This window comes from Hippopotamus amphibius, chromosome 4, assembly GCF_030028045.1.
Source record: "Hippopotamus amphibius kiboko isolate mHipAmp2 chromosome 4, mHipAmp2.hap2, whole genome shotgun sequence".
NCBI lineage: Eukaryota > Metazoa > Chordata > Mammalia > Artiodactyla > Hippopotamidae > Hippopotamus > Hippopotamus amphibius.
Genome location: NC_080189.1, coordinates 175,615,472 through 175,633,008, shown reverse-complemented (window position 1 = coordinate 175,633,008; position 17,537 = coordinate 175,615,472). Strand labels below are relative to the sequence as shown.

At 36.2% G+C, this 17,537-nt stretch overlaps 1 protein-coding gene across 2 annotated transcripts in view; it reads right to left on the bottom strand.

Annotated features, from left to right (window-relative positions):
* Nucleotides 1-278: 278 nt before the first annotated feature.
* The window catches only part of CPSF2 (cleavage and polyadenylation specific factor 2), a 34,458-nt gene continuing 17,199 nt past the window's right edge, over nucleotides 279-17,537 (bottom strand). For both annotated transcript variants that reach the window (XM_057731914.1, XM_057731915.1), the window contains exons 10-16: nucleotides 9,440-9,540; nucleotides 8,905-9,105; nucleotides 6,871-7,023; nucleotides 5,762-5,987; nucleotides 4,319-4,618; nucleotides 3,012-3,146; nucleotides 279-2,619 (exon numbers count right to left, since the gene is read on the bottom strand). In XM_057731914.1, the coding sequence (XP_057587897.1) occupies nucleotides 2,527-2,619; nucleotides 3,012-3,146; nucleotides 4,319-4,618; nucleotides 5,762-5,987; nucleotides 6,871-7,023; nucleotides 8,905-9,105; nucleotides 9,440-9,540 (1,209 nt within the window). In that variant the 3' untranslated portion in view covers nucleotides 279-2,526. The remainder of the gene's footprint in view (nucleotides 2,620-3,011; nucleotides 3,147-4,318; nucleotides 4,619-5,761; nucleotides 5,988-6,870; nucleotides 7,024-8,904; nucleotides 9,106-9,439; nucleotides 9,541-17,537) is intronic.

The window sequence follows — 17,537 nt, the reverse complement described above, 5'->3', positions numbered from 1 at the left end:
ATCCAGCAATTCTACTTTTACATATATGCCTCCCCAAATTGAAAACATATGCCCACACAAAAAAACCTGTACACAAATGTTCATAGCAGCATTACTCGTAATAGCCAAAAAGTGGAAACAAACCAAATGTCTCTCAACTGATGAGTACATAAACAAAATGTGGTGTATCCACATGAAGTATTATTCAGCCACAAAAAGAACACTGATACATGCCACAACATCGATGAATCTTAAAAGTTATGCTAAATGAAAGAAGTCAGACACAAAAGGCCACACTGTATGATTCCATTTTTATGAACAATCCAGAATAGGTAAATTCACAGAGACAAAAAATAGGTTACTGGTTGCCCGGGGCTGTGAAGCGAGAATGGGGAGTGACTGCTAATGGGTATGGAGTTTCTTTTTGGGGTGATGAAGTGTTCTGGAATTAGATGGTGGTAATGGTTGCACAGCTCTGTAAATATACTAAAAAAAAAAAAATGCAACTTCAGGAGAGGAAATTTTAAAGGTATGTGACTCGTATCTCAAATTTTTTTGAAAAGGAAAAGGCCCTCCTTAGAAAACTGCTTCCCTCACTTCTGCTTCAGGCCACCTACCGATTCATGAAAATATGGAAAGTTTGCAGTGATACTTGACATTTATAATCTCACTGCAACAAATACTACAATAGCATTTCTTTTCAACCAAATTATTTATAGATACCAGCTGATGGTCCATTGTATTTATTCTGCTTCTGACAGACAATGACGATTTGAAAGTTCCTCTGAGTTCATGATTTATCTCAGAGTCCTTTTTAAAATTTATATTTTTCTTAAGTAACTGAGACTAAACAAACACCTTCATTTTAGAAATGTTAGTAATATTGTCATCTAGAAACACGTAAAAATACTGCCCCTGTACTGATGTTAGTTAGCACAGCCATCTTCAAGTAGTACTTTAAAATTGAATTCCTGTTCATAGGAAAATAAAAATGCTAGGCAAAAGACAATTTTTCAATATCAGTATTGCAATGTGATATGTATAACCAGATCCTTTAAGCCATGAAACAAACGCAGACTTTCTTTTCCCTGGAATATAAATAGGATTTTAGGCTTACTCCATTCAGTAGTAAGAATTTAAGTGATTTTTTTTCAAAGCTCTACAAAGAAAACATACTCTTTATCTTCATCTTCTGTAACATTGTTTTGTGTACCTGGTTTTCAGTACCAGAAGGCTGTAAGCTTTGCATTAACAATCTAACTCACAGTAAAAGCTTTGTAAGCATCTGAAATAGAGTGAAATATTAATTCTTATCTGATATCACTGGGTTGTTCCATATAAGTTAAATAAGAAGTCTGATCCTTCTAAAAATGCTTAAGTGTAAAGAGGAGGGCTTAAATAGATAAGAAATAAACATCAAGGTCTGTCATGATTAAGCCACATTCTAAAAAAGCACCAACAGATTACAAGAGGGTGACATGATTTTCATTTTTAAGTTCAATGAAAATTGCATATACTGTTTTTACTCTTATCACAAGTGGTTTATACCATATCAGGGCTGCTACACCCAAGAAAGACATGAACATAGAAAGAATGGCCTTATCCAACTTCAGTATTATTTCTGTAGTAATGTATATAAAATCCAACCACTGCCTGGGCAGCCTTAGGAGAAAGCAAGCCTAAGAGATGAAAACATTTACACCTTTTAACTATACTGTTACCTTATAAAAATGTGAGGGTCAACATTTGTTTCCCTAAAAGCAAAGCACTAAACAGTCTCCAGTACAGTAACCTAGCTGATGGTTAACATGTATTTAAAATGTATGCAGGACCTTTAAGACTGGAACATATCAAGGAGATTTTCTGAATTCTGTATATTCAAATGATGCTGTTATGATTCAAACTGAACAACAACAACAAAATCTTGATAAAACGAGAAATGGGAGAAATAAAAACTGGTTTCTGAACCAAATGTGTACCATCTCACGGCAGAGTGAATCACTAGGAAACGTAGGCATGGAGCAGTTAAGCTCCATGTGAAGAAAACTGCATATAGGAACTCAGGAGTTACAACACACACTCTCTGTTTTTTAAATACATAGGCCTCAAAAAACTGTTTTATCAGGTTTTTTTTACAGCATCTTTTTAAAATAAATTCTCACTTTTCATTCCAGAAAATGTAAGAAACAGTTTGCAAGAATTCATGCAAACATGTTTCTCTAAGGCCATGAACTGGTTTGCTAAGTTGCATTGTTTTATTCAAGTAAAAAGCCCTTCTAGAATAAGGGGTCTGTAAAGGAAGCCAATCACCTTCAACTCCAGGGCCTGCACATTTGTAAGGATCTCTATCACTCTGAAAGCCAAAAGGTAGCATGCTCACTTGAGCATTAGCAATATGGTTTCTATTTACATTCTTAAAAATCTAATGCATGTTAAGTTTCTCTGGCAGATTCTTTTTGAATGTTACAAAATGAAAAAGCAAAAGCTTAGAATAAGAATCCTTTTTTCTTAGAAAGGTCAAACAGATACTTCTTGACATCATGTCCTTTACACAATGGCATACTGTTCATATAAAAGGTCTCTTATCCTATAAAAATCTTGACAAAGGCAGCCTTCTAATCCAATGCGTCCAGTTTCCGTCTAGAAACCAAGTAAAAAAATAATAATAATAAGTTTGTTAGTACATTTTCTATCCACTAATAGGCAGACATAATAACCAAAATATATTAACTAGATTACTTTATGATTGATTAGGAAATGGATTGCTCTGATTCACAGAATATGGATTTAATTTTCAAGTCATGAATTTTACATAGATACAAATGTCAAAGGATTCAAATAACAAAAATTTACAATAAAATTACATATCGCATTTTTGAGAGTCACTTTTAAAAGCCTTCAAGGTCACCATTATGAATATACAGTACTGATCTCCAGTTTGTAAAATTACTTCAATCAAAAATTACAGAATTCAAAATAACAAAACATCAGAAGCATTTGTTCAATTCAGCCCTTAGTGAAAACGCACTTACTCTACGGACTGCTACTTGATTGTTGCAAACAAGTACACCTCCTACAAATTCAGCTTGGATCCCTTCCCGTAAAAGAACTTGTTTGAAGTCCGACAGTCTTGGCTCGTTCATAAAAACTGACTGATGTCCAGGAACCTTACATAAGGTTAAAGGGGAAAGAAGAACTTCAAATAAAACACCAGACACCTAGTTGTACTGAATAAAGTGAAATAACACATCATCTCTAACATATTTTCTATTATCCCCTGAATTCCTTTGACAGATCATTTCAAGACTAAATCACATTCCAAGTTGTTATTCTGAATTTTACCTCATTATTTAACATTACAAAGCCCTTCACATTTTCTGAATGTTTCACAATCATTTCATTAGTCATGCCTCATAATAACAGAAAGACGTTTGATAATGTTATGCTCTTCACTCACCCACTTGCCTAAAGGGGTCAACCAGAGTGCCAGTAGGCAAAACTGAACCAAAAATTCATTTTCCAGATCCCAGTCCTTTGTATACAGTTCAGAGGATAATTCTCCCTGACCCCACTTCCACTTTCCTTCCTCCCTCGTGGGTTTTCGAATCAGAAAGGCAAGCGGTTCAACCTGATGCTGCCACTTTGAAGTTGCTTTGAAGAATGCCAGCTTTAGCACAGAGAGAAGAAAGTTCCTAATTCCTCCCCACAATTTCAAGAGTTGTACTAGAAGGGAATCCAATGACAGAGGCCATCTCTTTGTTCTTCATTGCACAGAAGGGCTAAAGACACCATTTGAGAGTCGTGTAAGACTCTCATAATATAGTTTTAATATTGTTGTAAATTAATTACCTGAAAGTTCTGCCAGTCAACTAGATATCTCTTGAGAACATGAAAATAAAATATTAGACTAAAACTATACCTATACTAAATAAAAGATTTCTAACTATATCAAAACTAAAAGTGGTTAAATTGAATCGACAACATATAAAAATGGAGCACGGGAGTATGTTCTTAGAGAATTATAAATATCCTGACGGCAGGCAGGTAGGTGACCCTCACCATCATCAAACTTAATATTTAAAAACCCATATTGGAAAAACAGAACACGAAACATGTATGTATCTTATGTGAAGATTTACTAAAGGTTTCCTTACTATCGTTTTCATTCTCTAGCCATATAGGACACAAACGCACGCACACAGATATATAGCTTGAGTAGTTTTCTTAAAACTCCAAAATGAGCCTATATATGACATATTTTAAATGGTTAAAAACGTTATAAAAAAAATTCAAAGGACGACAAATTAAGGGAGGGAGAGAAGCAGCACATGCTTTTTACCTCATGAGGTGGTAAGGGTTCCAAAGTAGGAATGATTTCACTTTCTTCACCTGTTTCTTTCTCATCGTCTCCAAACAGACTTTTCATGGCCTTCTGCTGTGCTATTGAGCTAGAATCTGAAGGAGCATCCACTTGCATTTCTGAGTCTTCTCCATCATCCTTTAGTTCTCCTTCTTCTAAAATAACTCCAGTGTCCACTTTGGAAACTCTCATGTCTAAGACACCATCTATCCAAGCTAATTCAGCATCTTTTGCCTTACAAAACTGAAGGGAACTAACAAGTGAATCTTTTAATCTCACCTAGATATGATGCAAAGGGGAGGGAGAGAAATAAAACCCACAGAGTGTAACTTAACAATTAAATATGACCTATTATTATCATTTTCTAACTCTAGTACTGTGTAATAAAATCTGCAGATCTTTCACTCATCTGATCTTTACCATAACCAGTAATGACCTAATGGCCTGTAACATTATTAGGGCTCCTGTCTACTTTCCTAAGTAAAGGTTCTTAACCTTGACTGAACATTGGGACCACACGGCAACGTTTTTGTTTTTGTTTTGCTTTTTTAATATTAATGCCAGGGACCCACCTCCAGTGATTCTAATATAACTGGTGAGACTAAGGCCGGAACATTGAGCCCCCTTGACTCCCTCACAGCTCTCCAGATGTGTAACCGAGGCTGAGAACCACTGATAAGTCTCATTCCCCTAGGATTCGATGCTACTTCAAGAGCACTGAATGGCTTAGGGTTTCCACACTATATCACGTAGTTTCACACCTCCATGTTCTTGGAAAGCTGCTTCCTCTGGTTCTGCCCAGAATGACGTTTCTGCCTGGTGAATTCCAATCCATTTGTGGAATACAAATACAAACATCATTCCTGCCTTAACTGACACCATTTCCCACTACCAGACATGAGTTAATCAAGCTCTCCTCTGTGCCATTCCTGTTTTCTGTACCTGTCTCCATTTTTTTTTTCAATTAGGAATAAACCTTAACATTTGTGAATTTTTAGAAACCTTCTGAATTCCTGAACACTTACCATTCCCCTCACCTCTATACTTTCACAAATGTGGTTCCCTCTGCCTGGAATACTTTTTCTCTCTCTCTTTACCACTCTACATACCACCTTGACAACCCATCTAAATAAAATCCGTTAGGATTCAGCCTAGTTACCACTACCTCTGGGAAACTGTTTCTAAACCTCCCAAATTTGGGTTGGCGTCTCACCTCTTTATATTCTCATAGCATCCTGTACTTCCTCTATCAGAGGTATGACAGTGTGATATATGCTGTTTCCTTGTAATAAGCCCCACAGACCATAAAATCTGCTAGGACAAGGGACCACATTTGTTTCACTCACCACTATATTCCTAATCTGTCTTAATCTGCAACAAAAGGTACTTACTTCTATGTGGCTCAAATGCCGGCATACTTACCTGGTAGATATGAGTTTCACTAGTGGCATCGACTGTTTCATGCAGCTTTGGCATGTACACTTTAATATCTTTCCCACCAAATGCACGGCAGCACTCTGCAAGATCCTGACTGGCCTCTGGTGGTCCATGGACAATGATCAACTGTCGTGGTTTCATCTGATTGATGATTTTTTTAATGGAATCCCCATCGGAGCGTCCTTCATAGTCTATGTAAGTAACTCTGGCTCTGTAATTAGATGATCATTCAAGCTTACTTTTCTGGTAAGTTAATTCTAAAATTAGGTTTTTAATGGCTTTTACCATCAGGAAAGAAACGCATCAATATGTAGAATAAGGATTTGAGAAATATACACGTGTTATATTGTTAATGATTACTGAGCTCTTAGCTATACCCAAGAATGTGTACTAAATGATACCACTAGACAAATAAGCCACTTTGTTCTCTGATAACTTAAAAAAATATATATTCCAAAATGATCATTTGCTGGTGTTAACTGCACTAAACAGAAAGGGGAAAAAAAGGTTCACAATGGTATTTTTAAGACACAGTGTGGGACTTTCCTGGTGGCGCAGTGGTTGGGAGTCCGCCTGCCAATGCAGGGGACACGGGTTCAATCCCTGAGCCTGGAGGATCCCATGTGCCACAACTGCTGAGCTTGTGCTCGGGAGCCCACGTGCCACAGCTCCTGAGCCCACGTGCTGCAGCCGCTGAAGCCCACATGCCTGGAGCCCATGCTACGCAGCAGGAGAGGCCAACACAATGAGAAGCCTGCGCACCACAGTGAAGAGTAGCCCCCACTCGCCACAATTAGAGAAAGCCCTCATGCAGCAACAAAGATCCAGTGCAGCCAGAATAAATAAATAAATAAATCTTTAAAAAAAAAAATAAAAAGTTTTAACCCTCCCTCACTACCAGTTCACTTATTCATTCAAATATTATTAATGAAGGGAAAAAATAACCATACTTCACAAGAAAAAAAATTAAAATTTAAAAGCACAAACCACAGGATATTCGGAAATCTCACTTTTGAAACAATGTAAATTATGTAATTCAAGAGCTTGAAATTTTACCTCATAATCTATTTTCAAAATGCAACAAAAGCACTTACTTTATTTCAATAGATTCTGTTGTAGAAATACACTTAGTAGGAACATCAGATAAATCCTGATCCATGGGTTCATCTCCATTTGTCAGGCCAGACTCTAATTTGCTTTTTTCTTCTTCAGTAGCTTGAAGTTCTGGCACTAAGAAATCCTCTGGTCTAAATAATAAGTCTCTAATTAGAAGTAGTAACAAACAAGCTAATATTACTTAACATATACAACTAATTAGTAGATGGCAGAATTTTTAGCCTCCTCACATATCTCAAGATTCAAATATACATTTGATCCAAAGCCAATGCAACTTTACAATATCAATTATCAGATGAGTGCATATATTATTTTCTTCATGACCATTAAAGAGTACACTTATATTACACCATGTGAGTGGGTGAAAAGGCCCTACCTAGACAGGCCATTAGAAGACCTTAGTGGCTATCATAAGTACTATTGCAACCTGGCCCTGCACTTGTTTCAGTAATTCTTTTTCTCAATTTCTGTGGTGTCTCTTGTCAATTTCAAATCCTTATAAATCGCAGATCTCCTTTGGTTTCCTTGGTTCCCATTATTCCTTCCCTGCCTGAGCAGATGACTCTCCATTTTTACACATTACAGAGAAGACCGAGATACAAAATCATTAGCTCCCTCAAAAGCATTCATCGTTATTTCAACAAACTACTAGCACATCTATTTTCCAAAATCAGAAGAGAGTTCTAAGTTAAAATTAAAAAGCAAACTCTTTTTTTTAACATTCTCTCTAATCTCTATATATATCATGCCCTACCCGCAAATCCCCTCAGATTCCTCTCTGAGAATCCAGGCCCCTGTCACCTAACACCTAGATTGCTGCAGGAGTCCAGTATCTCCAACTGTAATCCACAGAACAACTGTAGCAGCAACCACTTAAAGTGTATTTACTATGAGTTCGGTTCTATGCCAAGTGACTTAAAAGCACAACCTCATTTTATTCTTACCCCTACTTTTCAGATAAGCAAACTGAAGCTAAAGAGCACTGTCCATATGCTTAACAGACTGATCACTAATGAAGTGGGATGGTAAAAGCAAACTCACCAATACTGTTCAGACTGTTAGTTTTTCTCCCTACTATTTTAGAGGGCCAAGTAAACAGGAGAATTTTCCTAATTAAATCCAAGGATGACATAAGACCATATGCTCAAGGCAGCATTACTGGAGAGCAAAGAAAGTAAAAGAGAGGGAACTAACTGTGTTGGGGTGGCAGGGGAGAAAAAGGAAAGTTTTCCAGTAGTTTGTGAGCCCAGATTCAGCAGCCTGAAAGCCTGGGATGGGAAGGTAGAACAAGGCTGAAGGAAAAACATGTGTAAAGGCATGACACGAAAAAGCTGAGCAGGAGCAAACTAGAGAAGGCTGGTACCACCAGAGTGGAGAACACACACTAACGTAACAGAAACAGAGAGAAATATAATAGAAAAGTAGGGAGAAACCAAATTGTGAAAGACGTTGTGCATTGTGCTAAGGCATTTGAAATTTACTGATCTTTATTCAGGATAGCAGCATTTTCAAATCTGTGATTAGAACGTGAGATTTCAGTTGTATACGTGAGATTTCAGTTGTATTTCTAATAGTGGTATAGATTTTGTAGATTTTCCACAGTTCCACTCATGCTATCTCCTATTCTTCCTGTAACTAAAATATGTGTGCAACACTGCTTGAGACATAACCCATTTCCCAAACTTAACACAACCCTAGCCATCAAAAGTTCTTCCTATCCTGTCTTTCTCCAGTGCACGTCCCTTACCCTCTTTTCACACGGGGAGGAGGGAAAGAGTTCTGATCATCTTTTTAAACATTTTACATACCTAAGTATGTGAAACACCATTTTCCTTTAATATTCACTCTCTAGATGTTCCTCAACCTTTCTATTTTTACATTTCAAACTACAAGCTGAGAGACTCAGGAACTAAGTACCTGATGACCAGAAAGACCAAATTCATTGAGCTCAAATGGTAACACGGTTACTACCTGCAACCTGTAAGAAAGGAAAGCTTGTTTTGCTCACATACTTGATAATTTCTCCATATTCATCCCATTTAATTCTTTCTTCTGGGGCAGGAAACATAGGATAAGACTTTTTCGCCTGTTTGAAGAAACTTCCTTTACGACTACCTTCACCTTTCATCATCAGGTCATGCTTAGTCTTATGAGCTGATGGCTGGTCAATGTCTTCCTCAACGTCACTCTCATCACTGGAATCTATGTCTGCTCTAAGGGGGTTTGGGAAAAGATACAGGTCACAAAGTCCTCAAGAGATTTTTAATTAATATTTAGAAATTATTATTAAATTAACATTCACTATTAATTCAATGATAATGATATTACTGGATTTATATTTTGTGAAATATAACATTAACTGCCACTTAATAAACATGTATTAAGATTAGCACTGAAAGAATTTAGTGTTCTAGGCACCACTGGAAAGATGTAACAGAAGTAACAGAGTCAAAAGAGAATTTAAATATTTTCAATTAAATGTTTTTGTCTAGAAATAAGTTCTCAAATTACTTATATAAACTCCTAATCTGTCTGAAAACAACTCACTCTTTTGACTGCTCAAGTTTTTTAGCAGCTTCTTTCTTTAGTTTCTCTTTTTCCAAGTATTCTTCAAGTTCTTTCCCTTCAAGTTTCACACGTTTCCTCAACTACAGAAAAATAGCAGATGAAAGGAAATATCAATATCAGGCGGTTAGGGCAGTGGGGTGTGAGATACATCAAATCTCTAAATTGATTCATCTTCTTTAAACTAAATTTTCCTCTGAAATTATTCACGTTTCCATTATGTGCAATTACAGATCCTATTTAGATTAGTACTAAAATTGAGCTGTAGGAGGGGTTTAATTTAAATCAAACTGGTTAAAAATCACCAATCAGGAAAAGAAAATACAAAAAGGTAGTTTTATAATTTGAAGTAGATGAGGCCTACCCATGACATAAAACCCAAAAGAAAAGGTGAATAAAAACGGTGACAGGAAAAAAAAAACCAAAAAAAACTCTGACATTTTAAATCTCATGAAATTACAAGAAACTGAGAAAATTATTTGCAGCACTATTTGACTATCAGAAGCTACTTTTTCCTAAGAGCTCTTCCAAATCAGTTAAGAAAAAGATAATCAACACATCAAAAAAGGACAAAATGATATACAAGCAATTTATAAAATAAGGAAAACAACTAATAACCATGGGAATCTGCTTGCCAGTGCAGGGGACATGGGTTCAATCCCTGGTCCAGGAAGATCCCACATGCCTTGGAGCAACTAAGCCCATGCACCACAACTACTGCACCTGTGCTCTAGAGCCAGAGAGCCACAACTACTGAAGCCTGTGCATCTAGAGCCCGTGCTCCATTACAAAAGAGGTCACTGAAGTGAGAAGCCCAGGCACTGCAACGAAGTGTAGCCTGCCCTTGCCACAGCTAGAGAAAAGCCCATGAGCAGCAATGAAGACCCAATGCAGCCAAGAAATAAATAAATAAATAAACAGATAAATAAATAAATAGATAAATAGATATTTTTTAAAGATATCTAATTTTACTAATGATTTTTGAAAAATGCAAAAATTTTTAAATGTAATACCATCTTTTAATTCATAAAGTTGCCAATGCTAATTACTAACGGGGAAAGGGTACTTTCATCCACTATGGGAAAATAAGCACAACTATGTTAGACGGCAATCTGTCAACATTCAAAACCTAAAATGTGCTTCTCATTTAACACAGCATTTCTACTTCTAGGAATTTATCCTACTGAAATGATCACACAAACATGAAGGAAAAAAAAAGCCATGGCAGCAATGTTTGTAATAGTAAAAAACTGGACACAACCTTAAAATCCATCAACATGGAAAAGATTAAATCAGTAGTTCTCAAACTTTTTGATCTCTTTTAGACTCTTTGTTTAATTAATTAATTTATTTATTTATTTATTTTGGCTGCACTGGGTCTTCGTTACTGTGAGCGGGCTTTCTCCAGTTGTGGCGAGCAGGGGCTACTCTTCGTTGTGGTGCATGTAGGATCTTCCTGGACCAGGGATTGAACCCGTGTCCCCTGCATTGGCAGGCAGATTCTTAACCACTGGGCCACCAGGGAAGTCCCTAGACTATTAAAAATTAGTAAGAACCCCAAAGAATTTCTGGGTTTTGTAGGTTATATTTATTAATATTTATCACATCAGAAATTAAAACTGAGAGATTTTAAAAATATTTATCTCATCATTAAAAAGTAATAAAACCATTCATTATATGTTAACATTAACATCATTTTTTTTTACAAAAGATAATCAATTTCCAAAGCAAAAAAAAAAAAATTACTAAGAAGTATGGCATTCTTTTACATTTTTGCAAGTCTAATAATCTAGCTCAATAGAAGACAGCTGGATTCTCATATCTGCTTCTGCATTCAATCTCTTGCAATATATTGCTTTGTTTGAAGTATATGAGGAAAATTCAGCCTCACACAGATGAACAGTTGGAAAAAAATTTTATATAGCCTTTTCATGAATATTCTTCTCTGATACTACATTAAACTCAAAAAGTGGTAGTTTCTTAAAGGTTAGCTGTAATGTGGAATCTGTAAGCATATCAATAACTTCTGTACTCTGTTACATTAAAATTTACTGATTTATCTTACAATTTGACTGGATTTTTTACTTGTACATTATTTTGCAACTTTATGCATTAGTTATTTGGAAAATACTAGTTCACTAAGTTACACAGATCTTACAAATATTGACAATATTTTTAAAAATCACACTTGCATATATCACCACCAATCTCATCAGAAAAGTCTTTTAAGTTGTCAATCTCACAGTGACAGGGCATAAGTTTTCCAAAATTCTAATTTTCATTTGAAAGTTTCAATTTTATCAGACTGAGGCAAGAAATGCTGTCAGTTGTTCTCCTTAGAGTCACAAGCTCAATTATTCATTTCTGGGAAAATATTTGCCAAATATCCAAATCTGAATAATCATGTCATTACTTCAAGTAAAAACGGTGTTCCAGGAAAAAAAGTAGCTAGTTTAATTCAACAACTCAAACAATTACACAAGTTATTTTCTTCAAGATAAACATCGTACTTTAGTATGTAACACAGGTGCTTGCGTATACTTCCCATCTTGGCACCCAGATTATCAAAAAAAAAAAAAAAAAAAAAAAACTTTTGCCCAAACACATATGGGCACCTTATCTTTGACAAAGGAGGCACGAGTATACAGTGGAAAAAAGACAGCCTCTTCAATAAGTGGTGCTGGGAAAATTGGACAGCAACATGTAAAAGAATGAAATTAGAACACTTCCTAACACCATACACAAAAATAAACTCCAAATGGATTAAAGACCTACATGTAAGGCCAGACACTATAAAACTCCTAGAGGAAAACATAGGCAGAACACTCTTTGACATACATCAAAGCAACATCCTTTTTGACCCACCTCCTAGAATCATGGAAATAAAATCAAGAATAAATGAATGGGACCTCATGAAACTTAAAAGCTTTTGCACAGCAAAAGAAACCATAAACAAGACTAAAAGGCAACCCTCAGAATGGGAAAAAATAATTGCCTATGAAACAACGGACAAAGGATTAACCTCCAAAATATACAAGCAGCTCAGGCAGCTTCATACCAAAAAAGCAAATAACCCAATCCACAAATGGGCAGAAGACCTAAATAGACATTTCTCCAAAGAAGACATACAGATGGCCAACACACACATGAAAAGATGCTCAACATCACTCATCATCAGAGAAATGCAAGTCAAAGCCACAATGAGGTATCACCTCACACCAATCAGAATGGCCATCATCACAAAGTCTGGAAACAACAAATGTTGGAGAGGGTGTGGAGAAAAGGGAACTCTCCTGCACTGTTGGTGGGACTGTAAGTTGGTACAGCCACTATGGAAAACAATTTGGAGGTTCCTTAAAAAACTACAAATAGAACTACCATATGATCCAGTCATCCCACTCCTGGGCATATACCCAAAGAAAACCATAATCCCAAAAGAAACATGTACCATAATGTTTATTTCAGCACTCTTTACAATAGCCAGGACATGGAAACAACCTAAATGCCCATCAACAAATGAATGGATACAGAAGATGTGGCATATATATACAATGGAATATTACTCAGCTATAAAAAGGGATGAGATGGAGCTATATGTAATGAGCTGGATAGAACTACAATCTGTCATACAGAGTGAAGTCAGTCAGAAAGAGAAGGACAAATATTGTATGCTAACTCACATATACGGAATCTAAAAATGGTACTGATGAACTCAGTGACAAGAACAAGGATGCAGATACAGAGAATGGACTGGAGAACTTGAGGTATGGGAGGGGGCGGGGGGTGAAGGGGAAACTGAGAAGAAGCGAGAGAGTAGCACAGACATATATATACTACCAACTGTAAAATAGTCAGTGGGAAGTTGTTGTATAACAAAGGGAGTCCAACTCGAGGAGGGAAGATGCCTTAGAGGACTGGGGCAGGGAGGGTGGGGGGGACTCGAGGGGGGGGGGCGTCAAGGAAGGGAGGGAATATGGGGATATGTGTATAAAAACAGTTGATTGAACCTGGTGTACCCCCAAAAAAATAAAATAAAATAATTAAAAAAAACAAAAAAACAAAAAACTTTTTACTAAAAGGATTTAATAAAGTTAATAACTTTTACTGCTTCATCAAGGACATGCTTAAGTGAAACTGACTTTTTTTTTTTTGAACTACAAGTGTGTGGTGATGAAAAATACAGTGATTAATACAGTTTAGAGCCACTGCCCTGATTTATGCTAAGGCAGCAGCACTTTACCCACCGTTGCTTTCACTCGTCAATATAAACATAGACACAGTAAAGGACAAATAGCATCTTAATATTATCATGAAAAACAGTTTGTAGAATCCATGAAAGGGTCTCAGGTAGCCCCCAGGAGTCCTTGCACCATACTTTTGGGAATCACTGGATTAAATAATTAAAGCACACATACATAATGTATTATTAAAGAATTACTAAAAAAGAACTCATCCACTTATTCAGAAACATTTGAACGTTTATTATACCAAGGATTGAATAAGGTAAATCTGTATCTACGAATAGTTTCATTGTTCAAAAATATGTGGATAACTTGGCCCCATTTCTTTTTTTAAAAAATCATATAGATATTTGTATGTGAATAGAAGAAAAAAATCTAGAACATACATGCTTCAAAAATGTCAAGTCATGACAACTAAATGTAATGTGTAATCCTGGATGGGATTCTGAACAAAAAAGGAAAGGGTAATTATAAAGGACACTGCTGGAGCAATCAGCAGAAGTCAAGAGGGGGGTCAGTGGATGAAATGGCAGTATGGTATCAGTATTTATTTCCTTATTTCATTGGACATACTATAGTTTCGCAGGAGAGTGTCCTTGTTTCTAGGTAATACACACAGCTGTGTTTAGAGGTAATGATGGAATACCTGCAGCTTACTTTCAAAAAAATATCTAATGCTATGTCTAAATATATAAAAAAAGTCATAAGGCAAATGCAATAAAATATTGACAATTGGGAAACCTGGGTATACCCTTTTTACAACTTTTTCTGTTAACTTTGAAATTATTTTAAAATAAAAAGTAACAAAAAAGAATTAAACCAAGATCAAATGATTCTACTATACAGGCTGAAAGAGTGATTTACATGTTACATCTGGCATCCCACATTTGCCTGGCAGCTTACTTGGAAATAAGTTCAATTTACAAAAGTGTCATTATTTTCCTGTAGTACACACTCTCAGCAATTTACACAGATGTCTGTCTTAACCACAGATAAACTTTGACAGAACATCTACCCCATAATTTAGTTTATGTCTATTGCTATAATAAATTTTACTCTCCATCTTATTTCTCATTTAAGATATCTAAAATTAATGGCTATATTCAAAAACAGATTTCTAGAATAATCAACCATAAGATACTTTTCTTCCTAGTCCATCACTGTATTACCTCCAAGTTATTCCTTTTTCCTAATCAAATCTATTCCAGTTCATTAATCCTTATTCATTTACTGTTTTTACTCTTTTTTAAATGAGTAAGATTTGACTCAAAAAATGCAGATGAAAAAATACCATACATAGAAAACTCTTATCTAACATGATCAGAAATCTGGTTTATTGCATATTGACTCATTTGGTCATTCATGAATTCAACCAACACATTTACTGAGGACCTTTAACGTACCAAGCACTGTTTTGGGTGCTAGAGATATTAAAAAACAAGATCCCTTTCTCATGGAACTTGTATTCTAGTTGGTAGTGGGAAAAGGAAGACAAACAAGGAAAATACCAGATAGTAATGAGAGCTAGGAAAAATAAAGTCATGTGATGGGATGGCAACTCACTGAGTAGCAGAGTGGTAGTCAGAGAAGGCCTACTTGAGGAGGTGACCTTTAAAGTGAGACTTGAGTGACAAGGAGTGACCAAGTGCAAAGCTTGGGAAGGAACATCAGACGCAGAAGGAGACCCTGATGCAGTGAAGCAGTGTAGCATAAAGAAAGTATAGAAATGAGATATGGTCAGAAAAGTGGGTGGAGATCACATCAGTGGGATCACGAAAGCCCGGGTAAGGAGTCCAGATTTTAGTCAAAGAGTAGAAGGAAGCCACCTGAGGGTTTAAGCAAGGGAGTGACATGAAATGATGAATTCTTAAAAGATGCCTTCAGGAGTTGTTCAATGGGTATAGAGCTTCAGTTTTGCAAGATGAAAAGTTCTAGAGCTCTGTTGTACACCAATGTTGATACAGTTAACGCTGTTGTGCTGGACCCTTAAAAATGGTTCAGATGATAAATTTAACGTTGTGTGGTTTTACCACAATAACATGTGTGAGAGAGAGACAGAGACAGACAGAGACAGAGGAAAAGGGAAAGATATTTCTTTGGCCGCTATAAGAAGAAAGGATTAAGGGAGTATAAAAGTAAAAATAGTGCAACCAATCAGGAAACTATTACACAGTCCAGGCAAGACCAGTTAGCATGGGCTAGGATGATGGGAGTGTGGCTGGAGAAAAGTAGACAGATTTAGGATATATCTGGAGGTCAAGTCAATAGGACTTGTGGCTGGACTGGATATGGGTAGTGAGAGAAATGTAAGGAATTGAAAATAAATTTTAATAATCTGTGCATTAGAAGTCTGGATAGTGGTTAACCTTGGAAGGATACGAAGGATAAGGAAGGGAGCGTCTGGGGTACTGGTAATAGTCTCTTTCTTGATCTGGGTATAAGCTAGACAGCTGTGTTCAAGCTGTGAAAATTCATCACGCTGTACACTTACAATATGTAAACTTTTCAGTATATATTATACCTCAATGAACATTTTTAAAGTTTCTATATTTAGGGCTTGAGTAAATATGTGGAAAGTGCTGCTATTCCATGAGATGAGGAAGACAGATAAGAACAAGTTTGGGAATAGGGGAGGAGGAATAGTAAAATTATTTTGGATGTGACCAAGTAGAGGGAAAAGGGGATAGATAATGAAGAGGAAAAGAATGACTACAGAAGAAATATCCCTAATGAGATGAGAGCGCAAAGAACCCTAGACATAAGTATTACTTATTAAAAAATGAAAAACCTAAAATATTTTCAAGTTTCAGCTCTGAATGTCATTTTCTATTTTTTTTCAAACTTCAACCACTTTTAATAGTCTTTTATTAATTCCTCAGGTGACATTCCAGCCTTCATTGTATTTCTAGTAATTAATATTTTCAAATTCAGTCTTTCATATCTGATGAAACTGTTTCAAATGTTTTAATTTCGTATTTTCTTTTAACTTTGTATTTCTAAGCTTTTAATAGCCCCAAAGATAGCATGCATTTTACTTTGGTACGTGTGCTCTGAATCCATCCTCAACAATTCTGTTTTTATAGTGGATGTATATCAGATTTTAGTTACTATTTATGCTTTTCTTAAGCAGAGTTAAAGACTAAAATACGCTTACCATGCAGCTTTTCACAAATTAAACATTCCTTAAAATCACCGCTATAGGGCTTCCCTGGTGGCACAGTGGTTAAGAATCCTCCTGCCAATGCAGGGGACACGGGTTTGATCCGTGGGCTGGGAAGGTCCCACATACCGAGGAGCAACTAAGCCCGTGAGTCACAACTACTGAGCCCACGAGCTTCAACTACTGAAGCCCGCACACCAAGAGCCTGTGCTCCGCAACAAGAGAAGCCACCGCAATGAGAAACATGAACACCACAACGAAGAGTAGCCCCCGCTCGCCACAACTAGAGAAAGCCCACGTGCAGCAATGAAGACCTAGTGCAGCCGAAATTAAATAAATAAATAAATCATAAAATAAATCTTAAAAAATCACTGCTATAAAAGACAAAATGAAAAGTAGTCATCTAAAACTGTGCACAAGTGATATTAACCATTGGCAGCTATTAATATTAACCATTCGGTATCAATTGCTATAAACTTTACAAATATTAGTTTTGAAAAATTGATAGATTTAATGGGTTCGTCATTAAGCAAAATGATCCTCTGGCATCATGGTCATTTGGCTACTGTTGCTCCTGTAACAGGAGATAAAGCAGTAAATGCAGATGCAGGACAAGTTAGGCTATTGAGTGATGAGAAGGTAAGAGAACTTGTCTGACTGCTTCTACTTCTTAGTTAAG